General features: G+C 36.5%; 1 protein-coding gene across 1 annotated transcript in view; it reads right to left on the bottom strand.

Annotated features, from left to right (window-relative positions):
- HOOK3 (hook microtubule-tethering protein 3) overlaps positions 1-19,109 on the bottom strand; it is a 121,739-nt gene that overhangs the window by 36,079 nt on the left and 66,551 nt on the right. The window contains exons 9-11 of the mRNA XM_006896977.1: positions 10,648-10,811; positions 5,541-5,681; positions 3,702-3,903 (exon numbers count right to left, since the gene is read on the bottom strand). Coding sequence (XP_006897039.1) covers positions 3,702-3,903; positions 5,541-5,681; positions 10,648-10,811 — 507 coding nt within the window. The remainder of the gene's footprint in view (positions 1-3,701; positions 3,904-5,540; positions 5,682-10,647; positions 10,812-19,109) is intronic.

Below are 19,109 nucleotides of genomic sequence, written 5' to 3' on the forward strand. Positions count from 1 at the left end.
AAGACTAGCAAAATTTAACAGAACAGCAAGCAACAAATGTTGGCGAGGTTGTGGAGAGACTGGAAACCTTATTCACTGTTGGTGGGAGCGTAACATGGTGCAACCACTGTGGAAAGTGGTATGGTGCTTTCTCAAAAAGTTGCAAATAGAGATACCATTTGACCCAGCAATTCCACTACTGGGAATATACCACAAAGAGACCATAGCTGACATCCAAGCAAATATATGCACACCCATGTTTATCACGGCTTTGTTCACAACAGCAAGGAGTTGGAAACAACCTAAGTGCCCATCGACAAACGAATGGATAGAAAAGCTGTGATATATTCACACAATGTAATACTACGCTGCATTGAAAAACAAGGAACTCATGCAATATTATTCAAAATGGGGGACCCTGGAGGACATTATGCTGAGTGAAATATCTCAGTCACAAAAGGACAAATACTGAATGGTGCCACTCTCGTAGAATGAGGCTGACATCAGGGTGGGGGTAAGCCTGAGAAAAACTGGATAAATTATGTTTATTGCATTGAAGCCGATGAGGGAGAGAGTAGTTTAAAAGTAATATATTTAAGGGCATTATGATTATCATAAGAATCTGGAATGAGTGTTGCAGAGTGGAGTATACTCGGGGTAGGGGTGGGGATGGGGTTGTGCGGGGGGATTGTGTACCAGTGAAGGAGTTTTTCTTTTGCTTTTCAAGGAGAGGAGCGAACTGGGGGTGCAGGTGGTGTAGGCGGGGAAAAAAGTGCAACAATGAATGAATGGAAGTCCAAAATCTTTGTAGATGTTCATTGAAATTAAAGAAAAAAAGGAAAAAGAAAAAAAAAAGAAAGATATCACACAAAACTGTGGAGTATTCACGTGTCTACGAGATATAGTGGCAATATAGGAAAAAATGTGAAACTGCCTTTGTATCCATCAACAACAGAAGAGAGAAATTATGGTATAGTCCCTAAATAGGATACTGCATAGCAGTAAAAATGAATACCTATGAGCATAAGCAGTTCTTACAAATGTACTGACCAAAAAAGTAAATCACAGATAAATCTCATTGTATCATTTACATAAACATTTCAAAACACATTTGATTCATGAACAATGCATACTTATCCTATAATGATGTATAAATTTGGACTCAAGTTTGAAATTACTGAACCACCATTAATTTGGAACAAATTCTTCATCACATTCATTTTCAATTTGCTGCATCTGCACCTTTTGGAAAATCATTGGGAACAGATGCAGCTTTTCTTGCCCACAGTAAAAGAGACTGTTGTTATGTGCCATTGAGTCGCTTGCAACTCATAGTGACCCTATGTACAATAGCCCTAAAATACTATTCTATCCTGGGCCAAACTCGCCAACTCAAACACACTCATTCCCAATACTCTAGTCACAGAATTGATCCATCTCATCGAAGGTCTTCCTCTCCTTTGCCGCCCCTCCACCCTGCCAAACATGATGTCCTTCTCCAAAGACCAGTCCCTCCTTGAAACATGCCCAAAGCAGGTCCACCAATCCTGATGCCACATTCCTCCTGGTACAGCCCATTGTCTCGGATGATCTGTTCTGCATACAGATTGAAAGGTATGGAGGCAGAATACATCCTTCAGGGATCCCCTTGTTGATGTTGAAACATGTAGTGCTCTTTGCTCTGTTCTGAAGACTGCCTCTTGGTCCAAGTATAGGTTTCTCATTAGCACAATCAACTGTTCTGGGATTCCCATTCTTCTCAAAGTCAGCCACAGCTTGTTGTGATCCACACAATCAAAAGCCTTTGCATAGTCAATGAAGCACAGATAGACATTCTTCTGGTATTCTTTGCTTTCTGCTAAGATCCATCTAACACTAGCTATAATATCCCTAGTACCACGACCTCTTCTAAATCCAGCCTGCACATCTGGCAGTTCTCTGTTGACATATTGTTCCAAACGTTTGTGGATCATTTTCGGCAGAATCTTGCTTACACGTGACTTTAATGATATTTTCCGATAATTTCAGCACTCTGTTGGGTCACCTTTCTTTGGAATGGGAACAAAAGAGAAGGCTAAGTAAAAACCTTATGCACCTTTTTTGATCTATCTTCAAATTCACCTTAAAGACACATTTAGGATCAAATTAGAGTGGTGACCTAGGGATTACCAACACATGTATTTAGAAAAAGGATAAAGGCTGGATGGGAACACCACCAACAAAAAAGTTAAGATACCGGTTATCCTTGAAGAGAAAAAGAGTACGTTTGAGTTCTTATGTATGGGTTACTTAATGTATTCTTTTACTTTTTGTATGCCTAAATATTTAATAATAAAGTAAAAAGAAAATCATAAAAGGAAATGCTACGCTGTTATTAGGTGCTGTCGACTGGACTACAGCTCATAACTCTATGAACAGCAGATAGAAACCTTGTCCGGTTCTCTCTCTCTTCCATGCTCAATCCCACTATTACAGTCCTTGTGTCAATTAATCTCAATGGAGGTGTTCCTCTCTGTTGATAATCCTCTACTTTCCCCATAATGATCTTTTTTCCAAGGACTGACGCCTCCTGACAAGATGCTCAAAACTATGTAAGATGAAGTTTCACTATCCTTGCCTCTAAGGAGTACGCTGGTTACACTTTCTCCAAAACAGATTTATTTTTTCTTTTGGCAGTCTACAGATTAGTCAATGTTTTTGTCAACTTCTCAATTCAAAGGTATCAATTCTTCTTTGGTCTACTATATTCATTGTTCAACTTTCAGATGCATAGAAAGCAACTGAAAAAATACAAATGCTTGGGGAAGACATATTTTAGTCTTCAAAAACCTTTGCTTGTTAGCAATTTAGAGAGGTCCCTGACAGCAGATTAGCTAAGTGCAACATATTTTTTATCTCCTGACTGCTGCCATTATGGTGCTGATTAAACAAGTAACATGAAATTCTTGAAAATGTCAATCTTTTTATCCATCTATCATGATGTGGGCCTATTGGGCTAGTGGTGAGGATTTTTTGTTTTCTTGTTGCTGAGATGTAATCCATATTGAAACCAGTCTTTAATTGTCTTCAGTACATGCTTCAAGTCTTCTTTGCTTTGTCAAAGTTGTGTCATCTATGTAACATAGGTTATTGATAAGTTTTCCTACACTCCTGATGCCATATTCTTCTTCATACAGTGCAGATTCTTTAATTACCTGTTTAACATACAGACTGAATAGATATGGAGAAGGCATACAACCCTCATGTAGAACTTTCTTGATTTTAAACCATGTAGCATGACTGCTTCTTGATCTAAGTACAGGTTTCACATGAACATAATTAAGTGTTCTGCAGTAACCACTGTTCTCAATGTTATCCATAATCTATTATAATCCAGACTGTCAAATGCCTTTGCATAGTCAATAAAAACATCTTCATGGTATTAGCTGTTTTCAGCTAAGAGCTACGTGACATCAACAATGAGATCCTTTGCTCCATGGCCTCTTCTGAATTCTGTTTGAATTTCTGGAAGATCTCTGTTGATATACTGCTCCTCTTTGATAAAATTTCAATTTCAGTAAGATTTAACTTGAGTGTAGTATTAATGATACTGCTGGAGGAGGGAAATTTTATAGAGACTAATAAATAACATTTGGACAAGAATGGAGATTCAACGGAAAGAAAACCAGAATAACATAAAGAAAAAAAACATTTATAAGCTAGAAAACATCTTTAGTTTTTACCTGTCTTTTATACGTCTCAAGCTGACTTCGTGCTGCATTTGCTTTTCTTAACTCTTCTTCTAAACTGACAGTGTTCTGCATATACATAGTGTTCTTCTCTTCTAAGAGCTTAACTTGCCGCCTCAAATCACCAAGATCTTCTAGCTTCTTTTTATATGAATCCACTTGGCCTTCCAGTTTAGCCACTTTATCAGAAGAATGTCTAGAATGAGATGAGAAATTAAAGGTAAGACACATCTACAGTTGCAATGCTGTTTTATATATTGTGAAACCCAAAGAGATTACTACAAAACAGTATGCTCTAATAAGATCAAAAGTGATTCCAGTTTAGTTTTTTGTTCTGGTTAAAACAACAGACCAGAATGCTAACTAAATGTGTAACAGAAAATGTTACATAATTTTAAGGACAGCAAACAGTAGGTAGTCAGCAGTTACTTGTAGTACAGAAATAGATTAAGTTTGTCTAATATCCAAATGACTCTGCAGTTAATATACTACTTGTGACGATGTACTAGTGAGCTCTAGTAGTAAAGACTGTAGAGTGATGTGCTGCCAACAGAAAGGCGGTTGGTCTCTGATGGTTCAAATCCACCAGTAGCTCCACAGGAGAAAGATGGGCAATGTTCTCTTGTGTGATTTATGGCCATGAAAACCCAACAGTGAATCAACTATGAGTTCTAACTTGATGGCAATGAGTTTGAGTTTCTTGAGGAAGCACAGGAACAACTGTTTCTGTGAAGGAGTAGGAGGGGGAAGTGGTTATGGCAAATTTTAGTAACTGAAGAGAGAATGTAAGTTTTACCTTGCACAATATAAATGTGGCTCTGAAGAGAAGTAAAGAGTAACATGGCTTTATTTTTTGGGGGGAAAAATACTTATTTTTACATATACATGAAAAGAGAAGGGATAATGGATTTAAATATAGTCCCATTGCAGAGTACAGACGCAGGAGTGAGCCCTAAACGTGAAGAAAAGCCATCATGTGCACTCTAGAAACAAAACAGAACAAGACAGTAGAGCAACGAGGGAGTGGTGTGGGAGATAGCGAACGTGAAGAGTTCAGTTGTCACATCTTTTTCCTGTGCAGCAGGAGACAAGGTCATCTACCAAAACTAAAGCCTAGGGGTGTATCATGGGGTAGTTAGGTAAGAAGAATTATGAAAACACATACGAGATGTGTGACACGTGGGAAATGTCACAAGGCATCTATTAATGATACTACCTATTAATGAGCAGTAGAATGGTAGATGAGTAGTAAGAATTCAGTGAAGCACAGACATAACTATATAATAGAACAGCTATATCAGTGTATGATTTTTCTCTATTAGTTCTCAATACTCAATAAGAAAAGCAGGGGGGAAATAGAGTCAAGGGAGGCTAAAATACAATCCATAAGTGGGATGGTAGAAAAACAAGAAGGAAAGCCATGGGGGGTAGGAAAGTGTCCGAGAGAAAAGAAATTCAAACAATTATGGCTCAACATTAAAGAATAAGAACAATGAGAAGAAAAGCTATATTGCTGAAAGAGCATGAAGTGGCTGCCAAGGATTCATTTTCATTTAACAGATACATATTTCACCTACATGTCAGACCCTTCCCTCACTGTTTACACTTATAATTCCTCAAAGGAACCTGAAGGAGGTATATGTAATTATTTCCACTGCTCCCAAGCCCCTAAAAATTAATTATAGATTGTGTTAGTACAGGGGTTAAAGAGAAGTAGCATCTCTTGAAGCATTCTGTTGTGTTCAGAAATCTTAAGAGATTGCAATGTTCAAGGTAGAGCTATTCTGGGTGATGCTGGTTCAGAGATTCTAAAGAGATGGGAAGACTGTTTACCTAAGAACATCTATTTCATCTTTTAGGGACTGAGCTTCATCTGCCAAAGTGGTCAGTTCTTCATTCTGTTGCCGAAGTTCAGAGATCTCTTTTTCCAACTCTTCACAGCGTATTCGGTAATCATCTTTGGCTGCTTCAAGTCTATAACAAAACAAACAGACAAACAAAAAGATCAAGAAAGTACTATTTGGTAAAGTGTCTATTCATATCTTGTGCCCGTTTTGTGATTGAGTTGTCTTTTTTTTGTTGTTGAGGTGCTGGAGAATTCAATAAATTTTAGATATGAGCCCCTAATAAGGTATATCATTGCCAAATACTTTTATTCCTCAGTCTATAGGTGTCCTTTTTACTGTTGGAGAAATTTTTTGATATGCTCAGGGGTCAAACACATGAAGAAGTGTTCAAAATTCCTTGCTATAAGAGAGATGCAAATCAAAACAACGAGATAACAGCTCACTTCAGCTATAATAGCAATTTCAATGGGCAGCAAACAACAAAAGTGGACAAAGATGTGGAGAGACTGGAACTCTCATTCTCTGCTGAGAATATAAAATGGTATAATCACTATGGAATTCTCTCTGATATTTTCTCAAAAAGGTGGAAGCAAATATCATTTGATCCAGATATTCCACTATTGGGAATATATCCTAAAGAAATCAGAGCCATGATGCAAACCCATTTATGCACACTCATGTTTACTACAGCATTATTCAACAGTGAAGAGATGGAAGGAGCCCAACAGCCAGTCAACAAGCAAATGGATAGAAAACCTAGGGTACATTCACACAATGGAATATTATGCAGCACTTTAAAACAATGGACTTGGAAAACACTATACAATATGGATGAGTCTGAAGACAGTATGCTGAGTGAAATGTCTCAGTCAGAAAAGGACATCTTCTGCATGAAACAGCTGTTATAAAACAGCATTGACATGGTGGCTGGGGATAGAACAGGAAAAGAGTGGATAGAGATAACGAACACTGCACTGGGACAGATGAAGGAAACGACTGTCTGAAAGGATTGTATAATTAGGCATTTTTAATATGACAATTAACAATCTGGAACAAGAAGTGTATTACAAAGTGAACTGGGGGAGGGGGAACGGCATAAGAGGGAGGAAAGTGTACTTCAATGAATGTTTTCTAGCTTATAAAAGAACTAAAAAGAAAATTATAAATCAAAAGAACATTTGTCTGTTAAATCTATTGCTCACTTTGGAGTTGCCTTAAACTGCTTTTCTAAATTTTAATTATCTCAAAAATAGATATGACTGTGGAAAAGCTTTTGGAAAAGCTAGAACTGACTGCCACTCCTCTAGTCAGAAATAGTGATCAAGTAGCATTTTTCCTAAAATAGTAGAGATGTAACATTTTTAAAAATTATTAAATTAACATGTTTCCTATTAAAAAGTAGCAAAATACAGAAAAGCAAGACAAGTGTATTATTCTACATAGAAAATGACTGTTAACATTTGTGAAGTATAGTCTCCACTCTTTTCACTCAAATATTTTCCTCTCCAAAATAAGAATCACACTGCATCTACTCCTTAGTAAAACATAAAAATACCCCAAACTTAAGGCACACTGTCACTGTACAGATGAGGCTAATGTATTTTTATCTGACTGTAAAGGATAATTAAAAGTACCTAGATACATAAAAACCATGTTTTCAACTAGTAACATTTTATAAAAAATTTGGTATAATCATGCTTGGATTTTAATATACATTTTTTCTAAGCAGGTCAAGATGCAGACTGTTGTTATGTGTAATCAAATCAAGTACCCTATAAACAACAGATCTTAAGCCGGTCCTATTCTGTGCCATCCTTATTATCTCTGACACACCTGAGTCCATTGCTGTAGCCACAGTGTCAATTCATCTCACTGAAGGTCTTTTCTTTCACTGATCTGTGACCTTTCCAAGCATCCAAGTATACCTTTCCAAGGAATACTTTTTTCTAGCAACATGCCCAAAATATGTGAGAAAAAGAAAAAAAAAAGCTTTGCCATCCTTGCCTCCAAGGAGCACTCTGGCTACATTTTCTCTAAGACAATCTGTTTGTTCTTTTGGCAGTCCATTCAGTACCCTTCTCCAACACCACAGCTCGAAGGCATAGATGGTTCTTCTGCCATCCTTACTCACTGCCCAACTCTCAAACAGTTAAGTGACTGAAAAGACCATCACTGGACTCAGATGCACCTTAGTCTTCAAAATGACATCACTGCTACTCAATAACTTGAAGAGAACTCTGAGAGCAGACTTTCCCAATACAACATGTCTTTTGACATCTTGACTGCTTGTACAAAGGGTGTTGATTGTGCATCTGTTAAATCTTCACCTATCATGATGATCTCTGTTGACCTAGTGGTCAGGATTTTTACCCTTTTTAAAAAAAATTTTATCTTTTTAAAATTAATTTTAATGAACATTTACAGAGATTTTGGATTTCCATACATTCGTTGTTGCATCATTTTTCTCCCTGCCCTCCCCTCCCCTCAGTTCGTTCTTCTCTTTGAAAAGTAAAAGAAAAATTATTTCATTGGTATAGAATTCCCCCGCCCCCCAAGTATACTCCACTATGCAACATTCTTTCTGGACTCTTGTCATAACCATAATACTCAATCATATATCACTTTTAAACTGTTCTTTCCCTCATCTGTTTCAATGCAGTATACATAATTTATCCAATTTTTCTGTCTCACCCCAACCCTGATGTCGGTCCCATTCTACAATAGTGGTACCATGCAACACCTATCCTGTTGTGACTGAGATATTTCACTCAGCATAACGTCTTCCAAGGTCACCCATTTTGAATAATAATGCATGAGTTCCTGTTTTTCCTTTTAATTTTTTTGTAGTTCCTTGTTTTTCAATGCAGCGTAGTATTCCATTGTGTGGATATATCACAGCTTCTCTATCCATTCATTTGTTGATAGGCACTTAGGTTGTTTTCAACTGTGAACAAAGCCGCAATAAACATGGGTGTGCATATATCTGCCTGGGTGGCAGTTATGGTTTCTTTACGGTATATTCCCGGTAATGGAAATGCTGGATCAAATGGTATTTCTATTCGCAACTTTTTGAGAAAGTGCCATATAGCCTTCCATAGTGGATGCATCATTTTACACTCCCACCAACAGTGAATAAGGGTTCCAGTTTCTCCACAACCTTGCCAGCATTTGTTGCTGGCTGCTCTGTAGAATTTTGCTATTCTTACTGGGGTGAGATGATATCTCATAGTTGTATTGAGGATTTTTATCTTCTTGATGTTGAGGTGTAATCCATATTGAAGGTTGTAGTCTTTGATCTTCTGCATCCTCTTTACTTTGTGCAACTAAGGTTGTCTCATCTACATACAGCAAGTTGTTGATGAGTCTTCCTCCTATCCTGATGCAACATTCCTCTGCAGTCCAGCTTCTTGAATTCTTTACTCAGCATACAGATTGAAGAATATAAAGAAAGGATATAGCCCTGATGCACACTTTTCTTGATTTTAAACCATATTCTCTGTTCTGTTCAGGTAAAAGTTTCTAGGTTAGGTATCTTTTGCACAAGCAAAATAAAGTATTCTGGGGCTCCTCTCTTCCCAATGTTAGCCAGAACTTGTATATAATAGTATGAACTATTTATTGTTCTAAGTTTGTTTTCCCAAATAGTTATCCAGTTTTGTCAACATCACTTATTAAAAAGAAAAAACTTTCTTAGCTATCTGAGATATCACACTAGTGATAGGCAAAGTTTCCATGCATATGTGTGTGTAAAAAAATGTGGACTATTCACAGTCCAGACCACAATTTTTTTTTCAGTTATAGAGACTTCACTGAATGTTTTCTAGTACAGTTAGTACCCCTTGAGAAACACTAAAAAAACTATATTTATATGAATGTTTTTCCAAATGAATTTTCATTTCATCTAATTCTATGAAATAACTTGTTGCTATTTTTATTTTTTGTAATTAACATATATTTTATTTTAGATAAAGTGTAAAACATTGTTGCTATTTTTATTGAGAGTGTCTTCAATTTATAAATTCTGTAAGTACTGATATCTTTTAATCTTATTTAAGAATAAAGACAGTTTTTAATTTACATCTTCCAAAGAGGTTTTAGAATTTAATATATCTTTTATACATTTCTTTTGTTTTTGTTTTATACATTTCTTATTAAATTTATTCCTAAAATTTTCATCTTTTTTGTTGTAACTGTAAATGGTGCTTCAAATGTACAGTAATTTTTAATAAATTTAGTTATAAAACCATAAAAGGAAATTAATTCTATAGCATTTTTTTATTACTTCCAAAAGTTACTCATGCTTTTAAGCAATCAATTCCAGATCCCATCTGTAGTATTAGGCAACTTTATCTTTTCTGTGTCTATATATAAATTTTTCCTTTCTGATAATTTTGTACAAATTGAATTAAATACTATTAGCTAGCTTCTTTCATTTAACATGTTTTTAAGGCTCTTTCTTAAAGAATGTGTGTAGTTTTTTTACTCTTTTTTTATTGCTGAACAGCATTCTAGCAGATGAACACACTACATTTTTGTTTATTCATTTATAAATTGATGGACTTTTGGATTATTTCCAATTTGAGGCCATTATAAGTAATATTTCTATAAACATTACCTGGCCCTTTATAGAAAAGTTTGCTGACTCATACCCTAGAGTCCCCATCAGGATTTATTACGGGTAAAGAATTCTTACACTGTTTTGAAGAATGATATTTCTAGACCCTTGATAATACAGAGGTTTAAATAGGTATAAAAAGTCTTAGTGTATTATTCTTTTGTCAAATGTCTACGAAAAATACAGCTCCACAGTTACTCTGCTTGAGGCACTGTGAAGTTCACAGAAGTTTGAGTTAGAATTAATTCTACAGTCAGTAATGAGCAGATGTGTGTCTTTCTTGGTTTTTTTAACTGTTTCTAAAAGTCTGACTATTCTGATTTGGTAACTTACTGAGTTATTTGAACTTTTCATTTAAAGATGTGAGAATTTACCTTTTTCTTTAAGGTATTTTATTGTCTGCAGCTATTCAGAAGTCTTACTGTTATTTTCTTAGCCTCAAATTAGAAATATTCAATTTTTCCTAAATGATCTTTACCTGAATGTTTCTTCTTGAAGTTGTTCTAATTGAGTTTGGAGCTGTAAGTGCCTTCTTCCTGCTGGACTATTAGGATCTTCTATAGAATCAGACTGATTGAGTCTTTCCATTAATATCTGATTCTCTGCCAATAAACTACTTTTCTCTTCTTGCAATGCTGCAACCTATTAGAAAATGGAAGACAGCAGTTATTTTCTCCAATTACAGTGACATTTGCACAACAATTTTTAAATTATTTTTTTATGAAATACAATTAATTTCCACTTAAATTTGTTACTTTGAATATTATCCAAGAAATGTAATACTTAAGAGTAATGAAGAACTCATTGTTTTCAAAAAGCAATGTCACAAAAGATACATGCACGAAAAAGTGAGGGAAATACAAATTAAAACTATTTAAATCTGCATTCCTATTTGAATTACATAAGTTTAAGAAAATGTTAGTGAAGACACAGAAGATCTAGAAGTGTCATAAATTTCTAGTGTCAGTATTAAGTTTCTATTACTTTTCAGAACAGCCTGATATTTTCTTAAAAAGTTAAACCTGCAACTACTTTGACCTTGCCAGTATAAGTATAGTTATTTACCCAAGAGCATATGCCGACAAAAAGACCAAAGACCAATAGTTTTTGGATTAAAAAAAACACAAAACACAACTGGTAACAGCTCTTAAGCTCATCAGATGGTGAAGGAATAGACTTGTATATTCATCAACTTGTGGATACAATTTAGTAACAAAAGAAGAAACTGTTGCAAACACTACTCTGTTTCTAACATTTTGCTTATTTTAATTCTGACCCAGCCTATTACAATAAAAATTCAAAGTCTATATATTGGCTAAGGGTGCTGCTATGCAATATACATCAAAACATCAATTATTTATTACATTAAAGTAATGATAGAGTAATGGGAAGTTCTGGTGGGTTAGCGGTAAGGAGCTCAGATGCAATCCAAGGCCTGCTGTGCAATCCCACCAGCTGCTATGAGTAAGGAAGGGCAAACTCCTGTGCAATTTACTGCCTCTGAAAACCCACTGGGGGGCAGCTAAGAGTCAGTTCTGACTTGACAGGATCTAACAACAGCAACAACATGTTAAAGATGTTTTCTGTGCATCTCAAAGTATTTCTTTAATTTTTTTATGCACAGAAAGATACATTATATACTAAGACAATTATTTGATAAGAATCTTCCGCAACTGCTTTGACTTAGGTAATACATTCTACCTAGAGAGAGAGTTATACAATTTGTCCATAATCCAGGAATTGACTGTTGGAACTAGCAACCTGAATGAATCTCAAAATTAACTATATAGAAAATGCAAGTTAATCAACAGTGGAGTAGTCATTGCCTGGTAGCAAGACTGAGGGATTACAAAGGAATACGAAATATGATACAGCTTCTAGGGTAATGAGTTCATTATGGTGACTGTGGTGACAGTTGCATGGTTTTATATAGATGTCAGATTGTATACTTCAAATACTACTAGTTTACTGTATGACAATCATATCTTAAAAAGCACAAACAAATCTGTCATGGAAGAACTGAAGCCAAGGTGAGCCTTAGAGCAAGGATGCTGAGACTTCATCTCACATACTTTGGACATGCCCCCGGAGAAGGACATTATGCTTGGAAAAGTAAAGGGTTAGGAGTAAAAAGGAAGACCCTCATGGAGGTGAACGACATTGACAGCAACAACAGGCATAAGCACAGCAGACTACGAAGGGTTTTGTTCTGCATAAGGTTGCTAAGAGAGCCAACTCAGTGTTACCAGGAATAGCAACAAATCTGTAAAACCAAAGTTGTTTGCTATCACTAATTCTTCCTCATGTTCCCATTTTTTTTCCTCTTAAAATTGTTCCAATGACTAAATTCCTCCCAGCACTCCACCAAACTGCTCATTAGAGTTACTGACAACTCCCATGTCCCAAAAATCAATGAACCACCTCTGGTAAAACTGAGCATGCCATTCCTTCTTTGAGAACTTTCATTACTAGGTCCCAGGATACTTCCTTCTCTGGGATTCTGTAACAACATTAGTCAGACCTCTTATGTGACTGTTTAGTGCCTCAGAGATTTGAATTTTTTCTAAATGCAGTGCAGCCCTTTAGCTTTATTACACTTTGCACATTTGTATTCCTAATCAGCAATCCTAGATTGAAGATTACTCCTGTTTGGATGTCTAACAGATATCTCAAATTTAAATTGTCCAAATAGAACTTTTCACTACCTTTCACAGTCTTTCCAGCTTCAATCAGTGGTAATTCTTCTTCTAGCTGCTTGGTTATCTTCCCTGATGTCTGTCTCTCACATTCATTCTGTCAGCAGGTATCACTGGTGCTACCGGCAGATATATTTTTGGCACTACTCACTAGAATTGCATCCTGCTCTAAGTCAATACCATGTCTTGCCTGGATTAGTAACATACCCTTTCAATATGTCTTCTTGATTTGGCAGCTGTCTCTCTTTAGTGTATTCTCCACATAGCTGACAAAGTGATCTATTAAACTGAAAGTCAGATCACATGACTACAAAGCTCAAAATCCTCCAAAGACTTAACATGCTACTCAAAGTAAAGTTCTTTATAAAGGCTTGTAAGATCTCTCCAGACTGATTTCCTTATTTTCCTGTACACTCCATCAAAGGTCATCCTCATAGTTTTGTTGTTTTTTGTATGTACCAGTCACTCTAACCTCGGGGCCTTCAGTTCACTAGGTTTTCCTTTACCTGTAATGGTCTTCTCTTCAGAAAGCTAAGAGAGTCTCTTCTCAATTCTTTACTAACCTTTTTAGTTTTTAAAAACATCACCTTCACAAGGAAACCTTCATTGGCTAATCAATCTAAAAATAATTCTCTGCATTCTGTGTTTCCTATTCCAACTTTCTGGCTTAATTTTTTTGCTAGATCACTTACCACATTTTTAAATCCCATTTATTACAGATTTCTAGACCACCACTGCTTAATTAAACTTTGGTCAGAGAGCATGATCTACATGATACATATTCTTTGAATTTTTTAGAGCCATTTTAGTGTGTTATAATTAAACAAGCACTATATAAAGGATGAGTTATATATAAAGGTTGATTATTCAAAACAAATTTTAATACTAGAATTACTAGAACAGTTAATATTGCTAAAACATTTTAATTCAATATGCTCTTGTTGTTATGCGTCAAGTCACCTGCGACTCATGGCGACTCTATGTACAAAAGCCCTAAACTCTGTCCTATCCCTTGCCAATCTTATTGTCTCCGACACACCTATCCCCATTACCCCAGGGATTGAATCAATTAATCTCATCCAGGGTCTTCCTCTCCTGCACTGTCCCTCCAACCTTCCAAGCATGACGTCCCTCTCCATGGACTGATCCCTCCTTATAACATGCCCAATATGTCAGACAAAGCTTCAGAATCCTTGCCTCCAAGGAGCAGCCCGGCTTCACCCTCTTCACCACTTCAGGACAAACGTACCAAAGCTCAAAGGCATCAATTCTCGTTCTATCATCCCTAGTCACTGTCCAGCTCTCTGATGCATAGCAAGTGATTGCAAAGACCATGGCCTGTATCAGGCGCACCTTAGTCTCCAGACTGACACTGTTGCTCTTTAGTACTTTGGAGAGGTCTCTGACAGACTTCCCCATTGCAGTTTGTCTTTTAATTTCCTGGCTGCTGGTGCCAAGAGTGTTGATTGTAGAGCTAAGCAAACTAAAGCTGTCAACAGTCTCAATCTCTTCACCATCTATCATGACCCTGCCAATTGGTCAAGTGGTGAGAATTTCTGTTTTCTGGATGTGGAGCTTCAATGATATTGAAAGCTGCAGTCCCTGACCTTCTACAGCAAGTGCTTGAGGTCCTCCTCAGTTTCAGCAAACAGGGTTGTGTCATCTGCATAATAGAGACTGCTGAAGAGTCTACCTCCAATCCTGATGCCACGTGTCTCCTCATAGAGCACAGAATCCTCGATAATCTGTTCACATATAGATTGAAAAGATATGGGGATAGGACACATCCTTGATGCACACTCTTCCCAATTTTGAACCAGAAAGTGTTTCTTTGCTTTGTTTTGACAACTGCCTCCTGGTCCAAGTATAGGTCTCACATAAGCACAGTCAAGTGTTCTGGGATTCCCATTCTTCTCAGAGTCAACAACAGTTTGTTGTGATCCACACAGTCAAATGCCTTTGTATAGTCAATAAAACATAGAGAGACATTCCTCTGGTACTCTCTGCTTACAGCTAAGATCCATCTGACAGTACCTATAATATCCCTAGTGCTATGGCCTCTTCTAAATCCAACCTGCACTTCAGGCAGTTCTTTGTTGAAGTGCTGTTTCAGTTTTTGGATAATCTTCAGCATCAATGATATTGTTCCGTAATTTCCACACTCTATAAGATCACCATTCTTTGGAATGGGAATAAAATATAGATCTGTTCCAGTCAGTTGGCCAGGTGGTTGGCCTCCAGATTTCTTGGTACAACTTGGTAAGCACATCCTGGACATGGTTAATTCAATATAGGTTTCCAAAAAATATTTCTTAAACACAGAGAAAAATGAAACTAGTAAAAACCAATGTTGTTGTTTTTTGATGTGCTGCTGAGTCACTTGCAACTCACAGTAACCCTATGTAGAACAGCTCTGAACTCTGTCGTATCCTGAGCCAATCTCATTGTTTCCGACATACTTGCCTCTATTACCCCAGTCACTGAGTCAATCCATCTCAGACCTGACTTATTTAAAATAAATCAAGTGAAGCAAAAGAATTATAATGAATAACTTCAGTCTCTTGTTGAATTTTTCCATTTGCAAGATACAGTTTTAACTTTTCCTATTACAGCTTTAGAGCTCTGGTGGCCTAGTGTTAAGAACTTGCTCTGCAATTCCAAAGGCACATTGTTTGAATCCACCAGCTGTTCCATGGAAGAAAGACTGGCAATCTCCTTCCATGTGATTTTACTGCCTCTGAAAACTCATTAGAACATTACTGTTTGCTTGCTCCTTTAAACAATGCTAAACAGTATTGTTTAACTCATACCTTATCTAGTGGCTTTCTCCTCTCGCATGTTAGCAAACAGCAACCTATGTCACCTTCCTTCTCCCAAATATTACGCCATCTCTGAATTTTAAACAACTATTTGCTGATTCTTGTTACACAACTACCCACTCATTAGTTTGAGAAGTCACTATGTCCCTGCTATGTGCTAATACGCACTGTCGTACTGTCCTAGGGACAAGGGATATGATGATGGACAAAGGAAGAAAAAAAAATCCTCACTCTTATATATAGTAAACCAGATTAGAAAATGTAAAAGGAAAAATGTATAGTTTTAATTTCAAATTAAAATAGAAAAAAATGAGAAGTGCTAAAGCAGTAGGTTAAAATAAGAACAGGTCAGAGAGGATAATTATTGGATTGGCTGATCATGGCAAGCCTCCCGAGGGAAGCCGAATAGTCCTGGCACATCTATATGTACAATAAATATTTCATGGCTAAGTAAATCAGGTAATTCTGAGCTGAGATTAGAGGACAAGAAGCTGTCAGTCATGTAATGACTGCTGCACCACCGACAAGCAAAGTGATTCCTGCTTCCCTACTCTGTAAAATGAAAGTTAGTGGCCTTACCCTTCTCCCTGCTCTTGTCTCTCATTCTACTTCTAAACTTCCTCCATCAGAATACAGTAAAAAAACAAAGGCCACAGCAGCAATTCTAAACATTGACAATAAAGTTTACAAGACTACATTAGTTTATATTACTATAAATGTTAATAATTTGCTCTGCACAATTTTACCATCCACTTTACAGTCTGTCTATGATAAGGGTAGGTAGATTATTCTGAAAATGACCAAAACCCAATTATATTAGACTTTGAGAACCATAGGTCTCTGTTGTAACTACCAGACCCTAGAGTTATAGCATAAAAGCAGTCACAGATAATATGTAAATAAATAAGCATGACTATATGTCAATACACCTTTATTTGCATAAGCAGATGTCAAGGAATAGTTATCAACTCAGATATATACTTTAAATATTATATTAATAATTGTTGTTAGATATCTTTGAGTTGAATTCAACTCATAGTGACCCTATGAACAGATATGAATCCTGTCCTATCCTGTGCCAACCTAATCATTTCTGACATACTTGAGCCAACTGCAGCAGTCACTGTGTCAAATCATCTCACTGAAGTTCTTCCTCTCCTTCAATGACCCTCTACCTTTCCAAGCATAATGCCCTTTTCCAAGGAACAGCTTCTCCTCCTAACAATATGCACAAAGTGTGTGAAATAAAGCTTTGCCATCTTTACATTCAAAGAGCGTCTGGCTCCACTTTCAATAAGACACATCTGTTTGTTCTTCTGGTAGTGAAGCTATTAAGTATTCTACAGCTTAATGGCATCAATTCTTCTTCCCTCATCCTTATTCACTGTCTATCTTTCAAATGCATAGCAAATGACTGAAAAGATCATTGCCTGACTTAGGTGCACCTTGGTCTTCAAACTGACATAATTACTCCTTAATAGCTTAAGACTTTGACAGCAGATTTTCCCAATACTATGTATTTCCTGATCTCCTGACTGCTCATACTAAGGGTGTTGATTGTTGACCCAAGTAACATGAAATTGTTGACAATTTTCATCTTTTCTCTATCTATCAAGATGCTGCCTATTGTTCCAGTGGTGAGAATTTTTGTTTTCTTGATGTTGAGATGTAATCCACATTGAAGACTGTAGTCTTTGATCTGTTACAGCATTTCAAGTCCTCCTCACTTTCAGCAAGTAAGGCTGTGTAATCTGCGTAACACAGGTTGTTGAAGAGTTTTTCTCTGATTCTGATAAAACATTCTTCTTCACAGAGACCAATTTTTGTCAGTCCCACTTTTTCTTTATTTTAATATTGATATCTAAACAATAACTAGTTATGACATGATTACGTTTTCAGTGAGTTGGGGGTAGACACAGACAATACAGCAAACTTCATGGGACTTTTCAGAACAACAGAAACCGCCACTGTTTCTCATAATATCTTTTCTTTTTCATCTTCTTCTTCATCAGATATTATAAAAGTTTCAAGACCAAGAATAGTGGTTTTGAGCCAACTTGGGAAACATGTACAGAAAACCAAAACGGAGCTCCCAAAAAGTTTATAAAAGCTTTAATATGAAAGGATTCCTGAGCAATCATTTTAAATGAAAAGTCCTTTGTATTGATATTAAGGAGATTTTCCTTAACATGTATAATGTATTTAACATCAGTCAGAATTGAATTTCTGTAATATAATAAAATTTTCTGTATTATAATGTTGCTAGATGCCATCAAACAGAGAATCTATGTACAACAGAAGGAAATATTACCCTGTCTTGACTGTCCTCACAATAATTGTTTACAAAAGAAGGAAAAACTACCATCTATGCTATTGTCACAGTCATTGTTATGCTTGAGCCTATGGTTACAACCACTGTGTTGGTGCATTTTATTTATTGATATATAAATTTTGTTCAGAAAATATTCTACTTTAGTTTCCCCTCTCTTGCTCTTCTCCGTATCTTCCCTTTCTTTCATGATATCCTGATCATATCCTTATTATATATTACCTTTCCCCACACCCATCTTTTTTTTTTCACACCCATCTTAATATATCTTTATTCTCTACTTACTGATCTTATCTCTTCCCTTCAATATTGGCTTTCAATAGTAAGAAAAGTTATACTCTTTTATAAAACTATAACATAATAATGCAGTCTCTCAGAAAAACAAATTGAGAATTAAAGATAAGAATAACAAAGTACCCAATAATTAATATTATATACTTTCTGTCGAGTCAGAACCAAGCCATAGCTGATGGATTTTCAGAGGCACTTAATTGCATAGGAGACTGTCCATCCTTCTCCCGTGGAGCAGCTGGTGGCCTCAAACCACATGCCTTTGGGATTGTAGCACAGCTTCTTGCCACTAGGCCACCTGAGCTTGTTTAGAGACTTGAGTTTAATACCATTAGAGTTTTGCTGGTTTTGTTTATTTTTTGTAAAACAAATATCAAATCTCCATTTTTAATCGTGGTACTTTTATGGCAGCTTCTCCAACTTCTTTTGATATATCTACTCCAAGAGGGCATTTTGGTTCATAGCGGATGCCTTCTGCGCTGTGTAAAATGTGCAAGCCAGCACGTAATCTTTCAATGCCATTCCATGCAATCTAACACCATTGTCAGTGCATAGCCTGGGAGAGGGGCACAACAGAGTGCACTGAGTTACATCAGCTATAATACCCAAAGCTTTTCGGATATATAGGTTACTTGCAACGCCTCCAGATGCAACCAGTACTGCATTCGTCTGGGACAACAAGCCTCTCTGTTGACAAAAGAGAATAACACGATGTGTTCTTTTTGCAATGTGGCATGCTATTGTGTGCTGTACTGCAGCAGCAATGTCAGCAGCTGAAGACAGGACCTGTCCTGTCTCAATGCCT

This window comes from Elephantulus edwardii, unplaced genomic scaffold (genome assembly GCF_000299155.1).
Source record: "Elephantulus edwardii isolate Elephantulus edwardi_28Jun2011 unplaced genomic scaffold, EleEdw1.0 scaffold00195, whole genome shotgun sequence".
Taxonomy (NCBI): Eukaryota; Metazoa; Chordata; class Mammalia; order Macroscelidea; family Macroscelididae; genus Elephantulus; species Elephantulus edwardii.